Genomic DNA, 9,810 nt, shown 5'->3' on the forward strand with positions numbered 1-9,810 from the left:
ACCACATAAGCGAAATAATTCGCGCCAAAATTTACTGATAAAGATGGGATCGCGATCGGATACAAGGCTGCGGGGTAAACCGTGATATTTGCAGATAATATCAAGGAACAAATGAGCCACCTTAGAAGCAGAATAGTGAGGTGGCAAAGGTCCTAAGTGAACGCCCTTAGAAAAACGGTCTACAACAACCAAGATAACTGTGAAGCCTTGAGAAGAGGGTAGACCAATTATAAAGTCAAGGGATAAATCTTCCCACACAGTTGTAGGTGCTGGCAAAGGTTGCAGAAGGCCAGCTGGTTTGTGTGTTCCAGATTTCACTTGTTGGCAGATAGAGCATTGTTGAATGAAGATTTTAACGTCTTTACGGAGTCCATCCCAATAGAAATTTGCTAATAGTCGAGTCACCGTTTTAGTTATGCCCATGTGGCCACCAATTGGAGTACTATGGTATTCATCAATAAGCTTGAGGCGGAATGTATTATCTGGATTCAACCATAAACGATTTTTGAATACAATCAACCCATTATGCAACTTATAATCTGGATGAGCAGCAGGGTCCGTTTGTATGCGGTCAAGTAATTTGATGTAAGTAGAACTAGCATGTACCGATTGACGCAATTGATCCATAAAAATGAAATTAGGCATGGAGATGGCATAACACACAGCAGGGGAAGCATCGGGAAGTCTAGAAAGACCATCTGCAACAACGTTATGAGATCCTGGCTTGTACTGGACCGTATACTCATATCCCAGTAACTTAGAAAGGTAATGTTGTTGTTCTGGAGTTTGTATGATCTGGGACAAAATCTCTTTGAGGCTCTTATGATCAGTATTAATGACAAAGGGGTACCCCAACAAGTATTGGCGCCATTTCTTGACAGCTGAAGTAAGGGCATGTAATTCCCGAACATAAGTGGAAGAATGAAGGAGTTTGGGGCTGAATGGCTTACTGAAAAACGCAATGGGTTGATTGCGTTGCATCAGAACGACACCCATAGCTGTGCCAGATGCGTCCGTATCAACAATAAAAGGGACAGAAAAATCCGGCAAGGCAAGAACTGGTGCACGGGTCATGGCTGCCTTAAGAGCTTCAAATGCGTGTTGAGCTTCCGGAGTCCAAGCAAAGGCATCTTTTCAAAGTAAATTTGTAAGAGGGGAGGCAATATTGGCATACCCTTTGACAAATTTACGGTAAAAGCCAGTAAGGCCGAGGAAGCCACGGAGAGCCTTGACGTTAGAATGAGGAGGGCAATCCAGCACGGCTTGAATCTTTGAAGGGTCAGGTTGAACCCCTGCAACGGAAATGATGTGTCCCAGATATTCCAGTTGCCTTTGTGCAAAGAGGCACTTAGAGATTTTGAGATAAAACTGGTTCTCCAACAGACATTGGAGTACTTGTTCCAAATGAGAAACATGTTGTGAGAGAGACGAACTATAAACAAGAATGTCGTCGAAAAAGACAACAACAAATCGACGGAGAAATGGGCCGAGGATGGTGTTCATGGTAGCTTGGAACGTTGACGGCGCATTACAGAGGCCAAAGGGCATTACGCGGTACTCATAGTGTCCCTGGTGAGTACGAAATGCTATCTTAGCAATATCATCTGGATGCATCAATATTTGATGAAAGCCTTGTTGAAGATCGAGTTTGGAAAACCATGTTGCGCCACCAAGCTTGTCTAACAACTCATCAATGGTAGGCATTGGGAAACGGTCACGAACAGTGACAGCGTTAAGAGCCCTGTAATCGACACAACAGCGCCAGGACCCGTCCTTCTTGCGAACTAGGAGGACTGGTGAAGAAAACGGACTCCTACTTGGTTGGATCATGCCCTTGTCAAGCAACTCTTTTACTTGTTTTTCAAGTTCACTTTTCTGGGAATGAGGGTAACGGTAGGGCTTGACGTTTACCGGTGTAGCATTAGGAAGGAGGTGAATACGGTGATCAGTTGGGCGAGATGGGGGTAATGATGGTGGTGAGTGAAAGAGATTGTCAAAACGGAGGAGAAGTGTCTTGATGGTAGGTGGTAGGTAAGCGGTGTGGGGCGGTGAATTTGTGGTGGTGGGTTCATGTATGGGTATAATTTGGATAGTAAATAGTTCGGATGCACTATGAGTTTGGATGCACCGTTTGAGTTGTGGGCTAGAGAGTGGGTCGGCGTGACTATGGTTAATCCCCCTTAATATGATGGGTTGGCCTTGGTGGGTAAATGAGATGGTAAGGTGGTTATAATCCATGAGAACAGGCCCAATAGATTTGAGCCATGGCGCGCCCAAAACAATATCAGCACCTCTCAAAGGAAGGATGTAGAAATTAACATGGAGAGTGTGCTCTTGAATTTTTAGTTCGACCTCAGGGCAAAGACGATCACATCGTAAGAGATTGCCGCTCCCAACCATAACGGTCAAGGGGTTGTATGGGATTGAAGGGAGATCTAGGAATTTGGCTACCCGGTCTTGAATAAAATTGTGGTCGCTACCACCGTCGACGAGAATAGAAACAGGGTTGTTGCCGATTTGCCCTTGGAGACGTATGGTGGATGAACCAACACCGCAAGTGAAAGCATGGAGGCTGACCTGAGAATGGTTTCCGTCAGCAACGACCGTAGGAGAAGGTGGATCCAGAACCATTGTAGGATCCGGGGTAAAATCATCGGCGATAGGGTCTTCGGTAGTGAAGAGAAAAAATTTCCCTTTGCAACGGTGGGATGGTGTGAAGATCTCGTCGCAGTTATAGCAAAGACCCTTTTCCCGACGAGCGGCCATGTCTTCTGGGCTGAGGCGGCGAAAGTTGATGCGGGGTTGGGGTGCCTGTAGGAGTGCCGGGGACGCAGTGGCGGCTGGTAACGCAGTATTGAAATTAGTTGCCGAAATCTGAGTTTTGGGGCGGAAAGAACAGCGACGTTCCTCGATTTTGTCTTCTTGCAGCTTAGCAAGCTGGGTCGCGTGATCCAGAGATGCGGGACGGATGGCCTGAACCTCGCGGTGGATTTCTGGTGTCAATCTGGAGATGAAGCAGTTCAGGGCAAATGTGGCAGGTAAACCCACTATTCGATTTGCGAGGCGTTCAAACTCTGTGAGATATTGTTGAACTGTCCCTTTCTGTGCGAGTTTGAATAAAGCACCAGAATGTTCATCATAGAGTGACGGAGCGAAACGAGTTTCCAAGGCGCGAAGGAACCCAAACCATGTCTGAATCTGGTTGTTCCGGTACATCCAATGATACCAACTTAGGGCTGGTCCGTCCATATAGAAGGAGGCGACTTGAAGACGTTCCTGTTCCGGTGTATTGTGGTAGTCGAAGAATTGGGAAATTTTGAAGATCCAGCCAATGGGGTCAGTTCCATCGAACCTGGGAACTTCGAGCTTCATGTGTGGTCTGCGGAACCTGTTAGGGGCATTGGAATTTGAGGGAGAAACGTGTGGTTGGGGGGGAAGGTGGTCGAACCATCAAAAGAGAAAGTTGTTCTAGAATAGAATCAACTTTGATGGTTAAATCATCCAAGCGTTCTGCGTTGGTCGGTCGGTTGGCCATGACTGAAAATGAGCTCAATGAAAGCACCAAATTGTTAGATTTCACTTCCTTAATTAATGGCTAAGGGAGCCCCTGAAACAGAATAAGGGAAGAGAAAGAGATGATAGAATTTTTCCTCCCCTTTACATTCATACGAAATCTATATAAAGCTATTACAAGGAATATTCATATCACAGTTGGTTACAATCAAAGGGTATTCCTGATTTGGTGGGTAAGGAAATCTACAAAGATCAAAAGCAAATCTTCCAAAATGCATAACTGAATTATTCTGATGCAGTGAAAAAAACATGACCTGGCACTTCTAGAAACAAAGAGGTTTTTTATGGAACATAATCCTTCAAATGGGCTGGTGTGGTAGTAATCCTTTTGGGCCTTGCATTATTTGGATGACTTATAGTTTGCTTGCTAACAGTGACATATGCATAGTCTTATACCAGTGAGACCATTTTGTAGATCTAAAACCATGACCCTTTTTGGTTCAGAATATGATCAATTATCATAGGTTTTGCAAAATAAGTGGCGCACCGTGTTTTGGTTGCAAAGTAAGCATAACTCCAGGAGCATGCACATAAACAGGAGAAAGCTCGAATGAGAAATTCTGCAGAAACAATGACAACACAACCTTGGCTTCCAACAAGGAAAAGTTTTGGCCAATGCAAATTCTAGGACCCCATCCAAATGGGTAAAATACAACTTGGCCTTTTGTTGCCTTTGCAACCCCTTCAGAGAATCTTTCTGGTTTGAACTCCATTGCATCATTACCCCATATATCAACATCCTGGTGAAGTAAAAAAATTGGCAAGGTAACATTTACTCCTGCAGGTAGTGACAGGTTTCCAAGTTTCATATCCTTCTGGAGTCTGCGATTGTGGAAAACAGCGGGAGGGAATAACCTCAGAACTTCATACAGAATCATGGTCATCTACGGAAGAAACATTTTGGCACATGTTAGCATGAAATTCATTTTTAATAAACATAATAAATGAAATCATGTGATACATACAGTTTTGAGCTGACTTAACCCATCAATGTTTGGATTTTGTTTTCCAAAAACATGAAGAACTTCCTCCCTTGCTTGATTTTGCCATTCAGGATACCTACTCAACATGATCAATGTCCAAACCAGCAAAGATGAAGTCGTGTCTTGCCCTGCTAGGTAGAATAACTTGCACTCACCAATTACTTCTTCAATCGTCATTCCAACACTCTTACTGTTTCCATTTCCCTGGATTTCCATTTGATTTGATTCTAAAAGCATGCCTAATAAATCTTTATTGTTGGATTCACCCTTCTTCATGGCTTTCTCTCGTTTTTTTATGATATTCCCAATTGAATTTTTCATTTCTTTATCAACTGCTCTCATCTTCATTTTGGTAGGTGTCGGTAAATGCCTAGAAACATGTTGAATTAATAAAGGTCAATTTTCTAGAAGTAACATTATTAGTTCTTGTATAAGTCAGGTATGCCTCATTTCTTGAATTTCAAAGATTTTTTGAAACATATATCAAATATTCCTTTGATCAAAATCTGTATGTAATTCATAATTATTTGTCATCATCACTATAGCAGTGATTTGGTGTATGGAGAGCTTAATCTCTGTCTACAATGTCTAGCTTTTAGGGTGATTCTCTAAGGTTCGAAGAACTTCATGGTGAGTTGAGTTTCAATAAAACTAAAACATGCATAATTTAGTAATCACATTTTACAACGAATCAATGTGGTATTACCGCAATATTGGTTTGTTAGAGTACTTTGCAGTCATGACAAGGTACCCCTGAATTCTGAGAAGCTGAAATATCTTTTTTCCTTCTGCATAGCTGCTTCCGAAAGCCGTTCTAGAAATTACATCACGAGTCAAATTCTGAATGAAAGGCGAAACATCAATCTCACATTTTCCATCTGATGACAACATTCCCTTCCACTCGCTAATCACATCATGGCAACTTTGGGAAAATGCTGGTACCATGTTCTGCAAATATTTTAAAAGAGAACAATATTTTATCTCAAAAGTCTTCCTATCCAAACAACACGGATACTGGTTAAATTCATTATAAAAGTATACATACTTTTTGTACATCTCGATTAATAATTAAGTAATGCTGTGAAAAGATTTTTTATTTATAAATTAAAGTAATAAACTTACTTTCAATTTTTCCAAGTGGAATGCAGGGTTGATAATCTTTCTATGTTGAGCCCACTTATCACCCTCGGAATTTATCAGACCACTGAACAAGAACTTGCCAATGCCAGTTATCTTTTGTTTCTGGAAATCATGAATGTTATTGAAGACTTCTTTGATTTGATTTGGATCAGTGATGATGACCTTTGGTGTTGTGCCTTCCCAAAAAAACGAATTCTTGCCTGCACATAATTCACTTATCAGCAATTGCTAAAACGGCTTTGCTTTAACAACTTAAGATCCAAAAATTTTATTTCGCTGAGGAGAGGAGAATAATGGTATAACTAATAAATTTAAGGTTTAATAAGAGGTCCCTATATTTGCGGGTTGGTTTCAATTGGATCCTTCAATTTTGGAAGTGATCAATTAGGTCCTTAATTTGGTCAATTTGATTCAATGATAACATTTTCGTTAAATGCAGTTAACGATGTTAACTTTTTTAACAGGTGGCAAACTGAGGTATCCAGGTGGCACCGTTTGAGCTGTATAAATGTATTTTTAACATTTTTAATTGTTAAAACAGATCATTTTGAAGCAAAGCCAAAGGAAAAGATTGCAACTTTCTCCCATATGGGTCATCGTCGTTGATCTCACACTCAGTGCCGTTCGCATCGAAATCTTGGTCGAAGGTGTCACGCTCTTCGTAGAGAAGCGCATCGAGGATGGAGGGAGAGTGGTGTTGTGTATATTTGTTTCTTTGTTTCTCTCACTAGCGTCAGTTGAAAGAGAGAAAGAGAGAGACGATGTTAAAATGTTTCAGTTTGTCTCTTTAATATAATTATATTTTCATTTATTAATATATTTAACAATTAAAAATGTTAAAAATACATTTATACAGCTCGTGTCACCTTGATGCCTCAGCTTGCCACCTGTTAAAAAAGTTAACGTCGTTAATTGCATTTAACAATGCTATCATTGAATCAAATTGACCAAATTAAAGACCCAATTGATCACTTTTAAAATTGGAGGACCCAATTGAAACAAACATGAAGATATAGGACCTCCGAACCTATTAAACCTAAATTTAAAGGAGGAATATCTCTGGTTTTGTTTTAGAAATTTTAAAAACTAAAATAAAAAAAAAATGTTGTAGCAAGAACATTGAATGATGCAGGAAGAATCACCGAAAAACATCAGTTTCATGCCCAAACTCTGTAGACCTAACATTTATGTATAGCTACAAATTTTGAGGAGGTAGGAAAAGTGAACCGTATTTGGCAACAGTGTTGTTAGGCCCCAAGGACAAGCGAGGAGCAACATCGTCGGAGACAATAAAAGATTGCGATTGAGGGTTGTTTTGTGGAGCAGGGTTTTGGTTGGAGGTGAAAAGTGAAAGGGAGTATGGGTCACCACGAAGACCTTGTGCTCTCAGAAGTTTCTCGAACCTCTTAGGCCTATGCCACAGCGTGTACACCATCTTCACTGCCCATAACGGAATCACACCAACGATCACGCTCACCAGACACACTATTGCTGTTGAGGAAGTAAATGAAAATAGCTCCATTATTGGGACGAAGTCAGATGGGCTATAGTAGACACTTACACTAGTATCTGATATGCATTTATCCTACAAATTGTCTTGTCTTTAAGTTACTCGTTTCCCTCAGTTTATTATAAAAAATAGTGCCTCGTGATTTTCATGGTTGTGTGTTTTACAAAGATCACTTCTTATGATTATGTCTAAGTCTTTCATCCTACACCACAAATATCGCGTTACACTTTCAAAAATTACATTTTTAACCTTTTAACAATTTCATCCTACACCTCTAACTTTTCTAAAACTATTATTTTTAACTTTAATAAATACTTTTTCATTTTTTTCTCTTTCTTATTAAAAACAATCTTCATTACTTTAATAATAATTTAATTTAATTTAAAATTTAAATACTATTAATATAATTTTATTATTTTAATAATTATTAAAATATGATTTATATTATAATAATAATTACATTAAAAACAGAAAATAAAATAATAAAAATAATATTAATAATAATAAGGGTTAAATATGTTTTTAGTTTCTCAACTATCAAGCGATTTTGTTTTTCGTCCCTATTTCAAACTTTGTACGTTTTGATCTCTCTCCTTAAGGAAACCATAATTTTTGATCCTAAAAAATAAACGGCGTTAAAAGTCAGGTGAGGTGGATAACGTTTGACCATGCTGAAAACTTTGAAACTCTCTCTCTACAACATTTAATATTTTTAATGCAAAGTCAGTGGTCACACACAACGTCAACACACCTCCACTGACTCGGGCTATGGCCGACGACAACCCATGTGCTATCTGGTTTGTCGGTCCTCTTTTTGCTGCCCTTACAAGACTTGTCTTCAAGGAAGGTAATGCGTCATCTAACTTATCTTTCCTCATTACATATCAAATTGAAAAAGAAGCATTCTCTTGATTCTTGAAAGTAATCCTGTGTTCTTTAAACAGGACTCTACTATGGCAAGCTAGAAGCTGGACTTCTTACGTTTGTTATTCCTACCGTTCTTCTTCCTACCGTTCTTCTGGGGCATTTGGTATTATTCTTTTCCACTCTAATCTGATCTATTAAGCAGATTACCCATCATTTTACATGCCTGTGGCCACGGTTCCTTTGAATTTGGCTAACAATGGCATTGGTTACTGAGATTTAAACTCCAATAAAATTGAAAAAAAAAATCTTACTCAAGTAAAAGTTTTTTGGAACAGTGTTGATGCCAAATAAAGCAAAACTGTTGGAAGGGTTTACTAAAAAATTATTGCTATCTAAGAAGGTAATACAGAAAGGGGTTATTTACATATGGCACAACAAATTTGAATGATAGTAGTTATAGAAGGAGAGTGGTACAGTGGGAGTTGCAACCAAACCAGATAAGAAAGCAACAAAGAGGGCACTGTTGTACGTTCTTGGTTCATTTTGCATAGAGTTGTTTCTGAAATCATTGTATGTTTCATTAAGGAAAGGACCACCAACTCTAGTGCTTCAAATGCCACATTAGGATTGGGGTAAGGTGAGTGAAACCACTTGAATCCATCCTTGCAATCAGTTTACCATTAGCAGGAACAGAAGATCCTGTGATGTACGTAATTGGGGTTGAGTTCCATAGCCCACAAAGATAGCTCATCTTCGTAGGATTTTCACCTAACACATAATTAGCCTGAAGCTTATATATTCTGTTTTGTGTTTTGGGATTGAAGCTTGAAGCTGCGACGGTCGGTGCGGACCGATCGAAGAAGGAGACATTGGCGTTGACGACACCCCGATGGCTCCATATGCCACCCGTGGCGGCAAATCTGGTTGGAGTGGACAGTGATGGTGCCTTTATGGTTCCTGATGAAGAGATTGAAAAAGAAGAAAGAAACCCTAATGATTAGAAGAAAAGGAAGGGAAACTCCAATGGCTTCCTAGCAGTAACAAACGTCGCCGGCGATAGAGAGAGAGTTTCAAAGTGTGTGACCAGTGATTTTGCATTAAAAAATATTAAATGTTGCAGAGAGAGAGTTTCAAAGTTTCCAGCGTGGCCAAACGTTATCCACCTCAGCTGATTTTTAATGTCGTTTATTTTGGAGGATCAAAAATTATGGTTACCTTAAGGAGAGGGATCAAAACGTACAAAGTCTGAAATAGGAACGAAAAACAAAATAGCTTGATAGTTAAGGGACTAAAAACATATTTAACCATAATAATAATAATAAATAATCATAATAATAAAATTGATTTAATATATTAAAATATATAAAATTATATTAAAATAAATTAAATAATTATTAAATTTTAAATAAAAACCAAATTTTAAAAACTTGTTTAAAATCCGTAAAATAAGTTAACACTTTTTCTTTTTATTTAAAATTTAATAAATATTGAATTTAAATAAAAATTATAATACTATTTATTATATTTATATTTTAATAATTATTAAAATATGATTTATATTTTTATAATAGTTTTATTAAAAAAATTAAAATAGTAATAATTAAAATAAGAATAATAATAATGAAAATAAAAATAATATTTAAAATCACATTAAATACATTTAAATATATTAAATAAATTAAAATATTAAATTAAACATAATAATTATTAAAGTTTAAACAATAACCAAATTTTGAA

At 38.2% G+C, this 9,810-nt stretch overlaps 2 protein-coding genes across 3 annotated transcripts; both read right to left on the reverse strand.

Annotated features, from left to right (window-relative positions):
* Nucleotides 1-1,134: 1,134 nt before the first annotated feature.
* LOC148193110 (uncharacterized) lies at nt 1,135-3,372 on the reverse strand. Its single transcript, XM_088099357.1, has one exon. The coding sequence runs from the start codon at nt 3,370-3,372 to the stop codon at nt 1,135-1,137; it is 2,238 nt and encodes a 745-aa protein (XP_087955483.1).
* A 264-nt stretch (nt 3,373-3,636) lies between these two features.
* LOC148193111 (11-oxo-beta-amyrin 30-oxidase-like) lies at nt 3,637-7,257 on the reverse strand. Of its 2 annotated transcripts, none has more exons than XM_088098688.1 (5): nt 6,924-7,257; nt 5,679-5,896; nt 5,263-5,504; nt 4,539-4,926; nt 3,637-4,457 (listed from the first exon to the last, which is right to left on the reverse strand). In XM_088098688.1, the coding sequence occupies exons 1-5, from the start codon at nt 7,216-7,218 to the stop codon at nt 4,032-4,034; spliced, it is 1,569 nt and encodes a 522-aa protein (XP_087954814.1). In that variant the 5' UTR covers nt 7,219-7,257; the 3' UTR covers nt 3,637-4,031. The 2 variants fall into 2 exon arrangements, with proteins under 2 accessions (XP_087954814.1, XP_087954815.1); XM_088098689.1 differs by having other exon boundaries at nt 6,839-6,973.
* Between the last annotated feature and the right edge of the window lie 2,553 nt (nt 7,258-9,810).

Source organism: Vigna umbellata, chromosome 9 (genome assembly GCF_029865625.1).
Source record: "Vigna umbellata cultivar VRB3 chromosome 9, Vumbellata_1.0, whole genome shotgun sequence".
Classification (NCBI taxonomy): Eukaryota; Viridiplantae; Streptophyta; class Magnoliopsida; order Fabales; family Fabaceae; genus Vigna; species Vigna umbellata.